At 39.7% G+C, this 19360-nt stretch overlaps 2 protein-coding genes across 2 annotated transcripts; one reads left to right on the top strand and one right to left on the bottom strand.

The window, feature by feature from the left end:
• The first annotated feature begins 371 nt into the window (after positions 1-371).
• Positions 372-15894, top strand: si:ch211-166a6.5 (clustered mitochondria protein homolog). The gene is made up of 29 exons (XM_059337787.1): positions 372-483; positions 1948-2099; positions 3639-3748; positions 3905-4076; positions 5269-5400; positions 5806-5960; positions 6043-6197; positions 6511-6633; positions 6753-6885; positions 6966-7058; positions 7175-7341; positions 7966-8151; positions 8261-8698; positions 8789-8862; positions 9304-9408; positions 9493-9593; positions 9949-10101; positions 10201-10263; positions 10359-10591; positions 10689-10773; positions 11263-11416; positions 11907-12046; positions 12648-12728; positions 12864-12989; positions 13092-13201; positions 13743-13836; positions 13909-14031; positions 14133-14206; positions 14991-15894. The coding sequence occupies exons 2-29, from the start codon at positions 2045-2047 to the stop codon at positions 15658-15660; spliced, it is 4305 nt and encodes a 1434-aa protein (XP_059193770.1). The 5' UTR covers positions 372-483; positions 1948-2044; the 3' UTR covers positions 15661-15894.
• Positions 15895-16802: 908 nt separating this feature from the next.
• On the bottom strand, positions 16803-18612 carry srrd (SRR1 domain containing). The gene is made up of 6 exons (XM_059337803.1): positions 18311-18612; positions 18180-18220; positions 17849-18057; positions 17653-17751; positions 17226-17377; positions 16803-17139 (listed from the first exon to the last, which is right to left on the bottom strand). The coding sequence occupies exons 1-6, from the start codon at positions 18457-18459 to the stop codon at positions 16899-16901; spliced, it is 891 nt and encodes a 296-aa protein (XP_059193786.1). The 5' UTR covers positions 18460-18612; the 3' UTR covers positions 16803-16898.
• Between the last annotated feature and the right edge of the window lie 748 nt (positions 18613-19360).

Consider the following 19360-nt stretch of genomic DNA (forward strand, 5'->3'; position numbering starts at 1 on the left):
CAAATTTTAACATGACGTCACGAATTTGTAATGAGTTAGATTATTATTTTTCTGCAGTGAACAGGGCAGGCAAACTTTTCTATACACATTCAGTAATTGTTAATGGGATTCTTGTTTATTGTTTTTGTTTATTAATTTGTATCTATACGGTCTATGGTTTGTATGTTTTGCAAATGATAGAAATCATTTTGAGCTGGTGGTTGTTTCTTCTTTCCACTGTAATAGTCATCATGTGAAACACTTGCAGGAATAATCAGATGAACATTCTCAGCAGATGCATGTTTGACATCCCTGGACCTAACACACCGTTCATGTTAGGTAGAATGTCAATTAATATACCGTAGCATTCTAGCAATACCAAACAAGTCACCTGCTCAGCCTTACCCCGTAGTCCTAATGTTTGATTTGTACTGGTATGTTTGAAATGTGAATGTAGGAGGTGTAGGCGCCACATCTTGAAACAGACACACCCAGTTTTGGCAGGTATTTGCCTAATAGTATTTTGGCAGACTTGTTTCACCTACATGAATGAAACATGAAGCAGTTCTTCTGAAAGTGAGGTCAATGGCACTCTCACTGAAAAGGTTTCAGATGAATTTATTTAAATAACCGTAATATAAATGTATTTATTTATTTTTAACTGCTTCATAGTTCATCAAATAATATTTGAAAATTGAGGTCAGTAACAATAGTTCATACAACCCAAATATACGCTATAATTTACTAATCCTTTTTGACATATATTCAAGCCAAAACTGTACAAAGACAATACATATGATGTTCAAATGTAAGCCTTTTTAGTATACACTCTGAATTATAAATTTGACATATTGATCATCATACATTTTACACAGCTTTTCAACTTTTATGGAATCAGGGATGTTAAATACAGTTTAATCTAACAAATCTATAACTATTATATCTTTCTAATACATGTTTATTGTGTTAAGTCATTTAACTAAGACTGTCAGGGTTCCTACACCTTTTCCAAAGTCAAATTCTAACATTTTCAAGGAGCATTTTTTAAGCTTTTTCGGCACCAGCTGTAGTTAATTACATAATGATATACAGCATACTGATTATTTTACTTCCTTCACATTAAATTATATGTTTTGTGCCATAAACAATCAAAATTATGTTTTGTGAGAGCATTCTGCCGAAATGAAATGAAAAGACAACAAGGTTTCATGTTTTAAAATGTGCCACCTGTTTTTAAGTAAACAGCCTATACAATTAAAATTTCAACCAGTATCAATTATTTTTTTTCCAAATCCAGGGACATTTAAAGCTTGAAAACACCATATCTAAATTGCTGATGTTTTCAAGGATTTTGAGCACCTGTCGAAACACTGGACTATAAAGGTGCAAAACATAGGTTCCTCTCATATGTCAAATTATTCCAGGGAGCATACATAAAGGATTCCCAACTATAGACTATTTCTTGTAACCTCTGACATAGATGATTCAGCCATATGTCACTTTGTTTCTATTATACACAGATTGTATATGTATAGACAAATTCACTAAATGAAACATAACAATTGTCACATGAAGTACTTTAAGTCAAAAGTGGTGTGGCTGGTCAATGAAGTTAAACTACTTTCAACTGCTCTGTGTGCATAATTCCCACCTCACCTCCAAGGCCCATGGAGTTAGGGAGGGAGGAGTGAAACATGCCAGAGTGAGAGTGAGTAGAGCTAGAACGCGTAGACACACCCAGTCCAACAAAGTGTTAGAGACATGCAGAGTAATGAGCCTGTGTGGAGCAATAAGAGGGTGTGGCTTTTTTTTTACTCAGGGAGAGCAGATAAGCTGAGTTTGCCTTGTAGAGAGGGGCAGGAGTCACAATCCTGAACAGACAGACGTTTACTTTCACTCTGCTGGGCTCTCTTCAATCCAGCTGCACGTTTTCCACTCACTCTCTGCCCTTCTTGTGCATTCCTCCAGCAAGTCTGAAGCAACTCTTTGAGGGGACGCGGCTTCCAGCACACAGAGAAGTTAAAAACAAAAGAGGACAGCTCAAGAAAAACTACAACACGCAGCCATGAAGGACAAAGTGAAGAGAGGAGGAGGAGGAGGCAAAAATCAGGCCAAAGCTGGTGAGAAACCCTGCGATAGTTTTTCTTTTCTGCTCCACTCTCTCTCTCTCTCTCTCTCTCTCTCTCTCTCTCTCTCTCTCTGTCTCTATGTGTGTCTCTCTTGTTGTTGCACTTTCCTCTTCCTTCTTTTTCCTACTGCTGCCTCTCTTGTTGGAGAATGTGAGGAGGGTGGGAGATTTAGTACTGCACTGCTGCTCTGAACATGGCTGGTATTACTCTCTGTTTTCACCTACTTTTTTGGGTGAGAAACTGCTCCATACTTTTAACTCTTTTATGGTGAATTTATGAACACAGAGACACGCTGAAATTGACCTGAACTCCATAGACAAACTGTAAATTCTCAGTTATGATCTTTAAGAAGACAAAGAACAGCTTTCAGCTCACGTTATCTACCTCATAATTGCTCTATAATGCTACACTGCTGCTACACTCTCAAGTGGGCCTTCAACTTCTATGAAACTTTGCCACTCCCCTTTCACAAGGCAGAATGATTGAAGTAAGGAAAAGTGTGTGTTTGCACGTCTTCCAGTGAGATTGCCCTGGGGTGTCTGTACCCCCCTCAAAAGAGTAGAGAAAGCTGTTATGATTGACAGGTTAATTCATTTGAATGCAGTACCACTACATGACATCCATGAAAGGAATTCTGCCAGCTTGTAAACCAGCCAAACTCAAAAATCAGTGCCAAAATAAACTTGTCAAGGCTGAAAACAATACTGTTTTCCTTAGAAGTAACGCAGCAGCACCAGTAGAAAAGAGACTGATGGCTCCAAGCCCACAGCGAGGAGGGACCTTCTCCAGCCAATCACAAACAGAAAAGCTACTTTTTGGGTGCTTTCCAGTGGTAAAGTAGTCCCAGATTGACAGCAAAAGCTGGGGATTTACTGCAGAATGAATTACAATCTTCAGAGATGAGTGCAAAGTGAATTTTCTGCTTTGCCGTGTACATGCCAAAAGGTGTTGTGTATACAATATGTGCATGCATCTATGAATGCAGGCACGCTCTGCTGCCGAGGTATACGCTGTGTGTTTAAGCTCTCTGCTGTCTCCCAATGCCTGTGTTGGGTGTGGTTGTCCCTTAACCCTGAGATGACATGAAGGCCAGTCAGCAAATTCAACAGGTTTAGTCACCCTGCAGGTTGAGGAACACGCCGGGGCCTGCTCTCACTCTGGTTCAGTGTGTATGTGTAAAAAGGCAGACACACCCCACTTTCCCTTTCTTTGACAGTTTCTTACATAAATTCCCTCTCACCCTCAGGCGCTCTCACACACACACAGACTCTTCATTCCAGCTCACGATCATTTTAGAAATTTGCGTCTTGTTTGATTCAGACCATGGAATCTGAACATAATAACTCATGATTATGATTCATTCATTCTTTCATTCATTTTCTATGGCAGCGTTGGTTTTCTGTGTCACAGTGAACCGGAGACTATCCCAGCATTTAATGAGCGGAAGCCACAAACAAAACCTAAACTATTTGCTTGCCCGTGCAGTGCAGCGTGATTATCCTCACTTATGTATTTTTCTTCTTCAAACAGAGGTAATGAGCCCGACTGGTGGAAAGGATGTTGCTGGTATCAAGCAACATGACGACACATCGTTTCCTGTGAAGATCCAGGGAGCAGGAGTAGAGCCATTTGAGCTGCAGGTACAAAACCAGACAAACCATAGTTCCTTCTTGTTTACTCTTTTATTAATAATGTGACGGAAACCAGGTTTGCAGAGACTACTGTGATAGATAAAAGATTTTCTTATGTAAAGGTTTATAAAATCTACTTTGGCATGACTTGTTGTGTCTCTGTAGATCCAAGGATTCTGGCTTGTTCAAGATGCAGTAATGCATCTGCTTTCGAGGGATGAGGTGTGTCCACGGTCTAACTTGTCAGTGTCATTGGCTGGTACGACTCTGGATCCTCTCGCAGATCTGCAAAGCATCAAGGGGCTCAAACCAGGAGCCATCATTCGCCTTGTGGAAGGTAGGGTTTATGAGAACTTTATTTATTATTATTTTAAATTACAATCAGAGGTGTTGCAACTCTCTCTTTACCTCACTATACTTAATAATAATAATCTTTATTTATAGAGCATTTTTCAAATGTTACAAAGTGCTTTACAAATTAAAAACAGACATAAAAATCAACAGATAAAAGTAATTTTAGTGTATAAATACCAAAGCAGTCTAATAAGAATATTAAACATTCTGTACAAGACGGTTTAAGGAAAGTTCAAGTTCAAGTAAAATCAGGAAAGGCTCTCCGATAAAAGTTTTGAGAAGAGATTTAAAAGAGATCACTGACTCGGCTGAACTGATATCCTTGGGCAGGTTGTTCCAGAGCCTCGGGGCCCTGACTAATTTTAGTGTCATTAATCTATAATTATTTATTAACAACTATATAATTACCTTGAATTATTTCGATTATGATATTCATGTAGTAAAAATGTTATCTTGACAGCCACATGTCCAATCTACATTCCTTAATAACTCAGATGTTTGTTTTTTAAATTTTGTCTTGCATGCATTTTTAAAAATAAAACTGTCTACTCAGGCTGTATGCAATATCTAGTTAATATGTTTTCACATGGATTTTAGAAGTTTCTGCTGGTTATAGCTTTTTAACAATACTAAGTTGTCGTCTCAGGTTTTTACCAATGTAGTTTTTACTCTCTTATATGTCTACGTATGTGTCTACACACCCGAGGTCATTTATGGTGTAATGACAATAATAAAGAGTATTCATAGAATCAGATCATCAGAATAGAATTAAAGCCTTTGCATTTTTTTATTACACCAATCTCCCTTTCCCTTTCACACACACTTAAGTCTCTCTCACCTCGATGTAAATAGCTGACTCACTCTCTTTTGTGAGTCATTATAACAAGGTTTATGGTTGCAGAGATTACAAGTGTGTGCCAACCAATTAGTCCGTCTCTCAGCAGCTCGCTGTTGAAATACTGAGACAAACTCTCCGGCAGCCCCTCTGGTATTCTGAACAGTATATATCCTATTTATGAGAATATGCATCATTGATTTAATTAATTTTAAGGTGACCATGGTCAACATCTTAAAGCAGAATATTTATCCTGTGCATTCTGGCTGTTAAAAAAAAAGTCTCCACAATGTTGTAGAGGTCAGTGTACCCTTTGTAATATCACAGAGTGTCTTTCCAGAACCCTACACTGCTGGCTCAGCCAGGTTCCATCTGGCTCGAGTGCTGGAGCTGCTGAGAGCTTCTGGACCTCAGGACGCACTGAGAGAAGGACGCTCACCAAGCATACTGGAGACACTGACACACACACCAGGTACACACACACACACACACACACACACACACACTGTGCACATGGATGGATTACTAAACAGACCTACAGGCTGTGGGGTCCAACGTGCAAGTGAGGGGCCCCCACATGGCCTTCACCTGCAAAATGTCCCACATACTGACCATGACGAAATGCAAGATGACCACAAAGAGACACAAGACGACCAAAAAAATGCATAACGACTACAAAGAATTGCAAAATGGCATCAAAAAAGAGGCAAAACCACACAAAATTTGTTTTTGCATATCTGTGCCCAGGGGCCCCTTGTCTCATAATCCACCTATGACTGTACATGTAGACTAAAGGGTAATAGTCTAATAGTCTATAAGGATATAAGGATAATAGTCTAAGCTCATACTAATAATCCTTCTTTTATTACCGGTGCAGATGCCAGCTTACCGAATGGAAAGAGCCTGAAACGCTCCTTAAGCAACACAAAAACAGAAACAACCAACCAGGATGGAGCTCCACCCGAGTACCTCCTCCCTGGTTCCTCAGAGAGACCACTCATGGCCCTGCTGCCACACAGCTCCCAACCAGAAGTGCGTCAGGTATCTTGTTTCACACCAGTCTGCACACACACAGACACAATGACTCACTGCGACTTAACTTTTGTCTCATCAGACCCCCAGCTACCTGAAGGACTTGTCTCTCAGCTGCTGGAACCCGGCGCCAGGACACAGGAAGATGCAGGGAGATTTCCTGTACATCACCGTGGTGACAATAGAGGGACGACGGTGTGACATCACATCCTGTCCTAAAGGATTCTTCCTCAATAGGTAAAGAAATAACTTCATGATTTTAAAGGGAGGTTTGGATTCTTTGATTTGGGGGTGTATGAGGTACTCACATACACTATATATGACTATAGATTTTTTTAAAAATTTTAAAAATCACAACTATTCTTTAACTATTTACTGTTGGTAGCAATAAATGTATGATATAGGGCTAATAATGTTGCTCACTGTTTTATTTCTGTTCTGTCTGTTACCTTATGTACAGTATAAATGACAAATAAAATTATACTTTACCTTGATAAATGTTTCAGTTTAATTAAGAATTATTTGTGTTTTCCCCCCTTCTACATCTCAGGTCTACAGAAGAAGTGTTTGATCCCCGTCCTGCACAGTCTTCCCCAGTTTGTCACTGTTTCACTGAACTGCTCTGTCACATCAGTCCTGCCTTCAAACAAACTTTGACCACACTTAAAAACAGGTAACATTACTACCTCTACATAAAAGAAGCAGTAAAACTACAATATTTTCAACAGTGGGCTGCATACTCCAAATTCAAATGATCATAATAACTGTTGTTGTAAACATTTCTTCCTTCAGGACTCAGTTGCCTCCAGTAGAGGTAATGCCCACTCCCTATCACACCCTGAGCTGGCTCGGGCCTCCCTGCGCCTCCCGCACTCATAAAAACACCTTCAACAGACTGGGAGTGGATGAACAGTCTGCAACACAGGTTATTTACAAGATTATAATTTGTTTTTTTATTTAGTGGTGTGCTGCTGGCAATGATATTAATGTGTGTGTTATGTGCAGGCTCCAGACTGGAATGAGGAGTTGCAAGCTGCCAGAGATCTTCCACAAGGCAGTCTGGAGGAGAGGCTGTTGAGAGACAAAGCTCTGCTCGAGGTAACAAGAAAAGCTGACAATTAGCTCAAAACAACAGCAAGAAAGTTCAGTACTCTTTCTGCCTTTATTGCTCAACTTCCCCTCTTACCTTCCTTCATGTCTGTTTTTATTTTCAGGTAAATAGTGCATTTGTTAGGGCTGTGATGCAGGGGGCAGAAACTGTTGTAGATGGCTTTGTGGAGCCGGTGAATGGAAACCCTGAGGACCCAGCATTCCTGTGGGGTGGCCTGTTTATGAGCAAGGGGGCAGCAAGCACGATCTTTGGTGGGGACAGGGGTCGCAGGTGAGAGCCGTAAACTGTGTCTACTGAAGCACAATGCATTTACTTGAACTTGCCCTGATTTTCTGAATACACAAGATGCTTCCAGCAGTCTCTCCATGCCTAGGTCCGGCATTCAGCCACCCTTCGGAGCCTAACCCAAAGCCTTTAACAAGCCTTCCAGCATGTTCCAGCGGGCCCAGGCAGCACTATTAGCCGCATATGCCAACCCGACGCCACTAACACTGGCTCTCTAGCACTCAGACAGCCTCCAGCACGGTCCAGTAGTATTCACCCAAGGCTGACTATTGGATTTTATAGGTATGGGTGCTGGAGGTGTCTTGTTAATTCAGAAAAACAAAGCAGATTTTTTTTCCCCATGAAAACTTATCTCTTTACTAAAAAAAGATTAAAAAGCAGGATTTTTTTCCCCCATCAAACATACCTCGTTACATCAGATTTTTTTTTTTTTAAACTTTTCTTAGAATACTGAAATAATAGTCTTGTTGATTCAGAAAAACTGAACTTATTACTCTTCCATACCATGCTGTTTCCAATAAGAGCTTTACAATTTTGTTTTGTTTCTTTTTTAGAATGCCATTGGTTTGGTACCGATTATTGAGATGTTTCCTCATCTTCTATTTGCAGGGCTGCTCAGAGGCTGGAGCTTCAAGGAGTTCAGGCCTACAGTAACCTCCATAAATTGCCAGGGCTGCACACTCTCCCTACAGCCATTGTAGACTACAGAGGAGTGCGTCTGTCTGCTCAGGGTCTGGCTCCTGGGCTGGAAGGCTCAGAGCAGGAGCAGGACCAGGAAGCTTCTCCTGCCTCAAGGTTTTTGACTCATTATTCAACCATCCACTGTGTTTGTATTGTCCCACTGTGAGGCGGACATTTTTGTGTTTTATTTCCTGCTTATTGTCTTTCTTCTTTTGTTCTATAGAGGCTTGCTCTATGGGGCAAATGCAGAATGCCAAGAATCGCCGCAACGCAGAAGGCTGCTGGAGTACTTGGCTCTCGCTGCAAAAGATCTCAATCTCCAGAGACATACTATTTTGGGGCCCAAGAATCACAACATACCACTGTTTACCTCAGTGGACGCTCAAGGACTGTTGGGGGCTGATGGGAGATACTACATACTGGATGTGTTCAGGAGCTTCCCAGCTGATGCCAACTTCTGCCCAGAGGTGGAGACAGAAGGCCAGACAGTCACTGGAGAAGAGGAGAGCAACAAAAGCTGTGAAGAAGATGAGGAGAAGAAGAGTTGTGTAAAAGAAGGATGGCCAGAAAACTATCTTTCAGACACTGGGCTTCCAAAGAGATACCCTCACAGACTCTGTAGACTGAGGCCAGAGCTGGTGCAGGCCTTCCAACAGCACAAGTGAGTTCTGAATGAATTAAAACTCTTTAAACTCAATTATAAGAGTTTTTCCATGAAGCTGAACTTTTGTTTTTTTTGTTGCTTTTTTAGACATTGGAAGTTCTCTCAGCATGTCAGGGAGATATTGGACCAGGAGGGAGGCTTTGAAGAATGTGCGACAGCTGGTAAATTTTTTAATGTGTGTTTTAGTGTCACAGGACTGCCAACCCTAACCTCCTGCTAACCCTAAATACAAACAGAATCAAATGTCATGGTTAAAATAAATGCAAACACTTATAATTATTTTATATTTTGTTAATTGTGTTTATATTTCCACATGTATTTATTCTTTCATTTATTCATCGTTCTATTTCCACCTTTCTTTTTAAGTATTTGTTCTTTTATTTATTATTTCTCACAATATTTTCCTATTTTTTAAATGTACTTATTTATTATTTTTCCCTTTTTATATTTCCGCATTTATTTTCATTTTTTTCTCCATATTTTTCCCTCCTATGACTCCATATTTTAGTGGATCTAACTGAATGGAAACCAGAATTTTAGTTAACGCATAAAGAATTTTTGGCCATTAAAATATATATTTACAAATGTTTGTATACTTGCAGGTGACTCTCGATCCACTAAGGCAGTGCGAGCTGCTTGTAAAGAAGTGGGCTCACTCAGTGATTTTATCTTTGAGATGCGCTTCAACCCGAACATCTTCTGTCCAGGTACCATGAGAAGCGACACACACACTATAACACAGTCACATCTGCTGAACACAACATGACAGGCTTATTGTGCTTTGTGTGCAGAGGTATCCCACCCTCCTCATGAGAGTACGGCAACAAAGCTGCAGGAGAGGTTACTGAGGGAAGCAGCAGCTTTCACCATCACACATCAGATACCAGCCTTTGTAAGTGACCCACTGTTTACATATTATAATGGGCACATCTAGTGCAAACATGAAACCAGCTCATCGTGTGTGTGTGTGTGTGTGTGTGTGTGTGAAAAACAGCTCTTATTCTTTTCTCTTCTTTTCTTCTTTAACATATAGCACTCCTTTAGCGATGACAGTTAGCTCTTAAAGTTATGTACTATTATGTAATGTAGTTATGATTCCTATGGTCTATGTCTTGTACCATCAGGTTGAATGCACTTATTGTAAGTCGCTTTGGACAAAAGCGTCTGCTAAATGACATGTAATGTAATGTAATGTAATGTAATGTGTGTGTGTGTGTGTGTGTGTGTGTGTGTGTGTGTGTGTGCAGTTGGAGTATTGCCTACAATGCAATGAGGCGCCAATGGATGGAGTTTCTCTGAAGAAGGCGCTGCACCAGAGAGGCATCAACCTGCGGTATCTGGGCTTTGTGAACACAATCATCAGCCAGTCAGAACACAAGGAGCGCCTGAGGCATATAACGGTGTGTTTTAATTCACAAAAAAGTCCAACTTAAGCTAGTCTTGATTATATTATCAATCTCCTGACTGTTTTCTAACATCCGTCTTTCTGCCTCAACCAGAGATCAGTCATAAGTGAAATCTTCACCCGCTCAACCAGAAGAGTGTTCAACAGTTTCCTCCAGGTACTTTACAGTGTTCTGTACATTTTGCACACCTCAGCGTGAGGTGCAGTTACCCCAGAAAGAATGAACTGCAGCCTCCGGTTATGTTCTTGCAGGGTGTGGATGTGCCAAGTCTCTCTGCAGCTGTCAGTCACTTCCTCTGCTGCCTATTGGTCCCTCACTTCACACCCACTCCTGTGGGGGAGGAGATGAAGAAGAAGTCAAGGCGGCGTGGCCGAGCGGCAGGGACCACTGAGAGCACGCCCTGGAGCACACTTACAGGGGCCGAGCTGTGGAACCTGGTCTGCCAGGATGCTGCTGAAACATACAACATCTCTGACAGCCTTGGGTGAGGACGCAGCCTTTGTTTGTTCTCTCTCGTGTTTGTTAGTTAAACAATCACCCAGAGTCAATTTTAGAGTAACTGTCATTTTTCTCTGTAACAGCTCTGGCCCGAACCACCTGGTGGAGCACTACGGCCTTCAGAAGCTCTCTTTGCTCAGAGAGTTCTGTTTAAAGACCGGAGTTCAGGTAACACACATCTGTCACATCAGCTGGAACACATAATGTTTATATTAGTAATGTTGTTATATGCACTGTGTTGCAAAAATGCCAGACATACTGTATGATGAATGCAATAATATTATAATAATCATTTATTTTCTGTGCCTTATATGTAACTTTTTGTTGCTTAATTTTCTTTTGTTTGTTTGTTTTGCCTTTTTTTTTTTTTTACTACTAACTCAGCATTATTTTTCGTTTTCTCCTGGATTTGCTTTGTTGCCTTTAGCTGACTATTTTTTGCACTATTTTGATGCCAAATTCTGACTTTTGGGGTTTAAAAAAAGAAGCTTTGGGTTTTTTTTTCATACATTTTTGGCCTTTCTCTGCTTTATTGTGTGCTACTTTATGCTGGATTCCTAAATGGATATGTTGTATGGTCACTAACCTTTTTTTTAACCTTAATTATTATAGCAAATAAAGAGGAAAATATGTTTGTTATTTCTGTGTTCACACCAGTTGAGACTGAGAGACTACGTCCTCGACAACCAAAACAAAGCACCCATTGGTCCAGACGATGTCCTCAACATCTTCCCAGTTGTCAAGCACATACAGATGCAGACTCAGGATGCTTCAAAAGCATTTTGTACAGCACAGAACTTCCTGCAGAAGGGTGGGTCAATAAAGTCGTGCTGTAGATTCATGCATCTGTAATCTTTATGCGCTGTAATAAATTATTCTGTAGTCATTTCATTTTACTTAATATATTTGATAAAATGTATTAAATATAAATGCGTCCTTGATTTTGAGGCAGTTGTTTAAGTAACTTTAATATAAAAATGTTTGAGATAGAATCTATTTATTTTGAAAACATTAAATATAATCTTTATGTGTATGTAATTCTAAATCAAGAGAATTTTAAATGAATCCAACACAATAGAATTAGTCCGTTTTTAATTGACAGGCACTTCCTGTTAAGTTGTTATTAACTCAACTTGTAACGTAGCTAGATTTAATTAATACTATTGCGTGCAATCTTTTGCCTCAATTTTATTGAGTAGCTATTGTTTATCTTTTTTTACAGTGTGCTCAGTGTTTGTTTATGAACAAAATGTAATTGAAAAGTAAATTATGTGCATAATGATTGTGTTTTTGGCATCCAGGTCTGCTGGATCAGGCCCACGAGCACCTGAAAGAAGCCGCCTACCTGTTCAGTAGGGTGTGTGACAGCCTGCACCCTGAGGCCTGTTATTGCCACAGCATGTTGGCAAAGGTGACCTACATGCAGGGCAAAGCAGCTGAGGTAGGTTCACTATTTCTTTTTTTACAGTAACACATTTCACAGTGGCAGAAAGTAAACAAAGTATATTTCCTCGGTTGCTTTACATAAATACATTTTGAATTATTTTATAACTTTTCCAATATATTTCAGAGGTAAATATTGTACATTTTATTCTGTTACATATATCCAGGTTGGGTAGTAACAGATTATGTGTAGTGGGATTACATTTGAAAGAAAAGTGCAATTAGATTATTGTTACGTTGTCAAGTATTACATGAAAAAAATGTCTTTAAAATAAGGTTCAATATTTTCAATCTATGCATTTAAAGTAACCCAAGAGCATTCAGATTACATTGTTTTTGTTATACAATGGATTATGTTACTAATTACAAAAATGGACATGCAATTTGCACTCAGCAACTGACATTTTAATGTAATATGACCTATCCCTGCATATATCTAACAGCTTTGTTACTTTATTTAACAGAGTGACAGAGTCAAATGTAAGAAGCCAACAGTTTTGTTATTTTCTTTAGGTATTGAAGATGAAGTGATTGTATTTCTTAATATACATGAAACTGGCCATTTATTCTTGTCGTCGCTGTATTCCTCTGTCCTCAAGGCTCGCAGTGTCCAGCTGAAAGCAGTGGTTATCAGTGAGAGAGTGCTTGGCTTTGACCATCCAAACACAATCCTGCAATATGTGAGTAAAGCTGCTACTGGAGACAAAACAAGTCACTGTACCCCTGGGTCCATAACTACAAATTTCTACATGGTTTTTAATTCAATGTGTCATGTGTGTAGAGTTTGATTATTCTCATTTTGTTGTTAAATGTAGGCCCTCTTGGGTGTGTACGCATATGCTGGAGGGGAGACCGCCCTGGCCCAGAAGTGTCTCCTCAGAGCTCGTCTGCTCATGCTAACCGTCCATGGAGAGGACCATCCCTACACTGCAACACTGGATGTAGGTTACAACACCTTGCTGTTCACCCCAAGCACAAAAGAGCTTTTCATAATATCTTAAAAAGCATTTCTCTTCATAAATCTTCTCATTGTTCTCTTGCAGAGCTGTCTCGGGTTGGTGCTGACCGGAGATCAGGGAGGACTGTTCTTAAAGAACGCCCTGAGACTCAACACCTCCTTCTTCGGCCCCTCGCATATCCACACCGCTTTCACGTGAGCTGCCATTTATTGCTTGCACTCATATTTTGTATGTAAAGCAAATTATACACTGTATCCCCTTTTCTGTTATTAAACTTTTTATTTGAAGAAAAACAAAACAGCACATACATGTTGCTCTACATCTTGTAAACATGTCAAGTCTTTTCATCAAAACATAAAAAGAAAGAAATGGTTTTAAAAAATAAAAATAAACAACATAATATAAAGAAAATCAAAATCACACCCTTGCAAAAGCATTTAAACTCTATCACAATACTCTTACAAAGACATACTTATACCTAAATTGATAGGCAACTTGAAAATCAGAAAAAAATAAAATAAAGATAATAATGACAATTCGAAAATCATAATAACAGCCTTAATAATAGTGAGTTTATCTGCCCCATGTAAACCTTCCTTCATCCATGTTTTCTTCTGCAAACAGAACCTTATCATTGGGTGATAACATTGATGACAAGAGCAACATCAACTCAAATGATAATACTTTATCCCCTTTTCTAACATCATCCCTCCCTCTCCGTTTCTTGCTGTGCAGTCAGCACCTTTTGGCCCAGTGGATGTGCAGCAAGGGCGACTACAGAAGTGCTATGACCCACGAGAAAGAGGCCCTCACTGCTTTTACCTCCGTGGTCAGTATATCTGCATGTGAGAGAGAAACTGGTTATATGTACATGTCATCTCATGGTAATTTACTTTCTCAGCTTGGAGAGGATCACGCTCAGACATGTAGCAGCAAAGAGTTTATGTGTACCATAACGAAGCAGGCAGTGAAGGTGGAGCGCTCTCTGAGACAGGCGGGAGCAGAATGCACAGAGGCAGTGGAGGTATGGCCAGGAGCTCAGAGGGTCTCTGATATCATAAGTGTTTGAATCCTACAAAGTAAAAGAAAAGTGTTAATTAATCTCCCTATTCTCTCTGTCCTCAGTGTCTCACTTCCACAACCGACACTGTGCTGGAGCAACTGGTTCTGGTGACCGGGATCAGGAGCATTACACACAAGTAAATATTAACTCTTATATATCTGTGAGCCAATACTGAGGTCAAAATCTTCAAAAATCCAACATCAATTTATTGGTTGATATTTAACTTCTTTAGAACACTTTACACAAACAAATGTTCTTGGTAATATTCTTTAAAATAGGTGGATTATAAGACAATGGACCCCTAGGCACGGGCAGGAAAAGGGCCCCACCACATGTCCATGTGGGCCCCAGTAGGGCCATTCATAATCCATCCATGTTGATAAAAATCCCATTAAAAAAGTTTTTTTTTTAACCAAATTGTGACCACGATATGTGCTGAATATATAAAAATGTAAGTGCGCTCTGGTGAAGTAATACTGATATTGTTTCAGACATATTTTTGCATCTCTTTGTTACTTCAGCCAATATATTAGGTTATGTGTGAGATGTAACTGCATCATTACCAATATGATACAATAGATGATTTTATTTTTTATATTCTTAATATTACTTTTCTTAATCATTTGTTAAGTTCCCCTGGATGTTTTCTTGCAGTTCCTCTCCAAGGCAAAAACTTAAAAAAAAGAGAGAGAAGCAAATTATGAATAAAAATCTGCCCTTTAAAGCATGTTATGAGGCAACAGTATTCCCCTACAGACATTTGTATATAGAAAATGTGAATATTTAAAGAAAAAATAAGAAATGCATTGTACTTACACTAAAATCAATCTCAGTTTTTCAAACACAACTAGCTCCAGCAGCATGCATGTGTATTTTAATCATTTGTTCTTGCCACTCAATAATTCATGGTGTTTTCACAGGGATGGGCTCCAGGAGTACAAGAAGAAACACAAAGAACTAAAGGCAGCCGTGGCAAGAGAACTGGGGTTCATAGTAAGCGATGACTACGTCGTCACAAAGCTTGTGAACGAAGAAGAGAAAAGCTCAGATCAAGAAACAGGAAGCGGGAAGGAAGCTGAGGATGAAGGAAGTCCAGCAGTGGAAAATGCCAGCGAGAGCCAGCAGGAGAAGCCGGCGGAGGAGACCTCAGAGAAAAGTGCTGCCATAGTTTCAGCTAACGGTCATGTTGTGGAGCCAGCTAAAGAGAACGAGCATGAGGAGAAAACAGATGTAGATGGAGAAGACAGAGACAGTGCAGCTTCAGGTGTTGAGGTTAAAGTAGTGAATGGGGAGTCAGAGGTCAAGGCTGCAGGAGAGGAAACTGAGACCAGTGCACCAAATGAAGTAAACAGCAACACAGCCAACGGGGAGACAGAATCTGATGCAACAGTTGATGAGGTGAAGTCAGAGTCAGGGGAGGTTAACGGTGAAATAAATGGAGCCTGTAGTGTGGCTGTGAGCCCGACAGTCCTTAAGAGTAAAGGGACCTGGGCAGATGTGGTCTCAAAAGCCAACGGAGCAGGAGACACAAACACAGCAGTCAATGGAGAAGCAGCTAATGTCACTGCTAATGGAGAGGCTGAGGAGTGAAAACATATCAGAACAGGAAAACAGTATTGTAGTCAAGTTTTTCTAAGTCACTGCTGTAAGATGAAACTCTCCCAGGATCCGAGGTGTAATTTGATCCAGTGAACATGAAGCAGGTAACAGAGAGTGAGATGAGTTTGTCTTTGAGTTGGAGATGTTATTGCTGATGCTGGGAGAGGGCTGTACTGTTGAGTGCTATCTTTTTCCATCAATAAACTTTTTACTCTGGTTTACCAATGTTGTTGCTTTTTTTTGGCACATACATATATAATATGTAAACATGATGTGTGAAGGTGCAATGCCACCTGCATGACTTTGCAAACAATTATGCTCAGAAAAAAAAAAAAAAAAAATTGTATACATTAGAACTGCTCATTTTATAAAATATACCAGTGTTTTTTTCTTTCCCGTTTCAGAAAGCATGCAGCTGATGCGAGTGATCCATGGTTAAAAAAAAAGAACAAAAAAAAAACTTCAAACTTAAAAGCTGCCTTCTAAATGCAGCCTAAATGTCTAAAAGGAAAATATAGTTTAAAAAATTACCACTACCAGTTAGTTACCACTAGGGCAAGAATCTGTAAGCAAAACCACTTATTGCATTATTTAAAACCAACATATAAGGAAAAATGTCACAGTATAAAGAACACACAGCTATAAAACGCATATAATCTGAGTAATGAAAGTTTTTTTACAGTTAGAACAGTGTCATCTGTTACAGATACATCATAGCAATATTTTTTGCAGTCTACAAATCTTTGCATGTAAACTAAATTTTTAAAATCTATCTTGTTTTTGAGAATTGATACAGTATCACAAAGCATATTGTTGCAATACTCAAGTGTATATATATCTTTTTACACCCCCTAGTTCCCATAAAGAGAAAAAGAGTTTGATATCCAGAGAGTCTCATGTCCCACCTGCTGAACAACAGGAACCACACCCAGCTGCACCCAGAATCACTGATGGGTGTGGTCAGAATGTGGTTTGATTTTCCTGGAACCTCACCCAGTGAGGTCCCATTTTCCTGGAGTACACCTGTTCGTCACTGCCCCAAGGTGAGAAATGAAATCATCAGAGGGGTTAGAAACAGGTTGCAACAGTTTTTTTTCTCCAATAAGGCCCTGAGACAAACCGTCACAACAGCATTTCAAGATTCAATCCTCCAATTAAAGCAGGATTCATTTATTTAAAAAACAAATTATAAAAACATACAGAACTCTCTTTTTCTTGTTCATCCCGTCTCAGCTTTGTGTTTCCCTCTGAATTATTTCCAAATCAGGGCAGTGTTTGTACTCTGGCTCAGGCAGCTCTGCCCAGGTGGATTGTGGGAGTCTGTTAAGGTTGCTGGTAGGGAAGGTGATGACTGCTGTGTCACTGAAGACGTCGATCAGACGGGAGGGACAAGGCAGCTGTCTCTCATCACACACAGACACAGCCTGAGTGATGTAGCCGTAATCCCGCTTGAACTCTCTATCAATGGTCCTGTTGGATTGACAGACAGGACAAGTCACTTCTCCTCTCCTCTAATTTCTTTTGCACAATTTCCATCATTAATTTCTTATACTAACCTTTCCTTCATGCCATTGAAGCTGTTTCCAATGATAATCACCAGAGGAAGACATTGTGTACTCCAGTTCTTCCACAGAAGGTTGTTGTACAGGGCCTTCCCACAATGCATCAGGTAAAAGAGTGTGGGTTTAGTCGCCAGACGCTTTCCCTCCTGCACAACACAGTGAGACTACAGTGAGAGATTTTGCTATGAAAATCAACATGCAGCAACCTGAAACTTGCCTGAGCTAAATCATCTTAGGTTTTAGGCCAGTGTTTTGTACTTCTTGTATTTTAATCCACTTGCCAGTACTGTAAGGGTTTGTCATTTGTATCCAATGAGCTGAAACATTAAACAACACCATCACTATGCATTTGTTCTCCATACTGAACAGCTGTTTTTCACTTCTCTGAGAGGATAAAAAACACAAGTGGCCAAATACTGACCTCATTTTCTGTGAGCACAGTCAGACCCAGCTCTCTCAAAACATCCCTCTCTCCAGATGAGAATACAGGGTCATACACAGAGCAGTCCTTCAGTGGTATCTAAAGGGAGGAGTAGCAGTAAGACACAGCATTTTCATAAATAATAAACAGGGTCTAATGTTGATTGTTATCTTATTAGATAAACACATCATCTCACCTGTCCTGCATCCAGCAGCAGCAGCAACATGGCAAGCTGGAAGCGAGCAGAGACACAAGAGGAAAAGGAGCCCAGGCCATAACACACACACTCCAGCTGCTGGTGCAGTCTGCCATCTCTGCTGCTCCCCAGCTGGTCCGTGGGGCCCTCAGGGTCCGGGTTCTCTGTTGGTTTTGAGAGGGCTGCTGATCCTGCCACCAGCAGCTGTTCTGAAAACAAGAGTCCCGAAAGATTCACTAAGCTGAAAGGTAAATAATTCCACAGCCAAACACAATATTTGGTTAAAAAAAAAAAAAATTTAAAAAAAACTCGGCTTGTCCAGCTGACTCACCTTTCCACTCATGCCAAAATTCCTCGCATCTTAACTCAGACCTACAAAGGAAAAGGATAAGCAGAGTTACTGGACCCCACCTGAAACATAAATGATACTTCAGGACTTTCGCGCTTAACTGGACTTCTTACAATGTGTCTCGGATTCGTTTAACAGTTTTCCCAGTGTCCAGCTGCTCCTGACAGCATGCTGAATTTGAAGACACCTGAACTGATTTTGATTTCCGCGCTGCGCCTTTTCGTCGCCCGGCAACCTGCCACTCCGCCCCGGTGTCTGACATCTATGCTTATTTACCGGTGACCCGTGTACATATACACATAGCTGATAAAAATATTCATTTTACTACCAAAGTTCTAATTTAAGTGTTGCCATGGGTTGGAGAGTCTGAAAATGGGACTATTTTGAGTGTAACACGTATTTCCACTTCCGGTGTCATGCCAAAATTTTGTATTCTGTGCTGCTATAAAGATTTTGAATTGTTTTGGAGGGATGTACTATTTGGGCTCTTTGACTTGAACAAAAATAAAGAAACTCAATGAAATATTTATTATAAACCTCATCATACTGATGGCGAAATTTCATATTTATAAATGTAAATTTGCTCGAAGAAAACCATCTTTTGTTGCCTTTCACAATGAGCTCAGGCAGAACAGTTGATATTTGTGAACTATTAAATATATTACTGTAAGCTCTTCCCCCCCGGCGTAGAATATACATATGAAATGATTTTGTAATTAATTGTATGTTTTTTTATGTTTATGAAACAAAGTTATAATAAAATAAAATAAAAATGCAAAATAAAAAAAAATAAAAAATTCCGTGCTGCTGTATCCTCGGGTTTGTCAAATTACTGGTAATTCGTGGTCACACAACGGACTGAAGACGAGTAATTGATAGCTTTATCCATTCGTATTCATTGATTATGTTAATTATGTATTAAATCGTTTTATTAATGTTGAACATTATTCATTTTCGGAGCGTTTTGCAGTTGTAAATGGCGACATCTGCTGGCCAAACTATTGGTAATGCATTATACAAAGAAATGCTTTAAAATATTGTTTTCCGCCTGGACTATCATAATTCGAAAAACTAAATGAAAGTGATTTTTTTGTAGATTTTTTCTCTTAATAAAAAACCGAGACATCCAGGTAGAATTGAGGTACATACACCCCATGGAACCA

Source organism: Centropristis striata, chromosome 7, assembly GCF_030273125.1.
Source record: "Centropristis striata isolate RG_2023a ecotype Rhode Island chromosome 7, C.striata_1.0, whole genome shotgun sequence".
In the NCBI taxonomy this organism is placed as follows: Eukaryota; Metazoa; Chordata; class Actinopteri; order Perciformes; family Serranidae; genus Centropristis; species Centropristis striata.

Bases quoted from the DNA above. Each gene is read 5' to 3' on its own strand.
- si:ch211-166a6.5 (XM_059337787.1), top strand. From the start codon at position 2,045: ATGAAGGACAAAGTGAAGAGAGGAGGAGGAGGAGGCAAAAATCAGGCC. The intron at 2,100-3,638 runs GTGAGAAACCCT...TTCTTCAAACAG, and splicing joins CAAAAATCAGGCCAAAGCTG to AGGTAATGAGCCCGACTGGT. The intron at 10,264-10,358 runs GTACTTTACAGT...ATGTTCTTGCAG, and splicing joins TGTTCAACAGTTTCCTCCAG to GGTGTGGATGTGCCAAGTCT.
- srrd (XM_059337803.1), bottom strand. From the start codon at position 18,459: ATGTCAGACACCGGGGCGGAGTGGCAGGTTGCCGGGCGACGAAAAGGC. The intron at 17,752-17,848 runs GTGAGATGATGT...TCCTCCCTTTAG, and splicing joins TGCTGCTGGATGCAGGACAG to ATACCACTGAAGGACTGCTC. The intron at 17,140-17,225 runs GTTAGTATAAGA...TCAATCCAACAG, and splicing joins TTCAATGGCATGAAGGAAAG to GACCATTGATAGAGAGTTCA.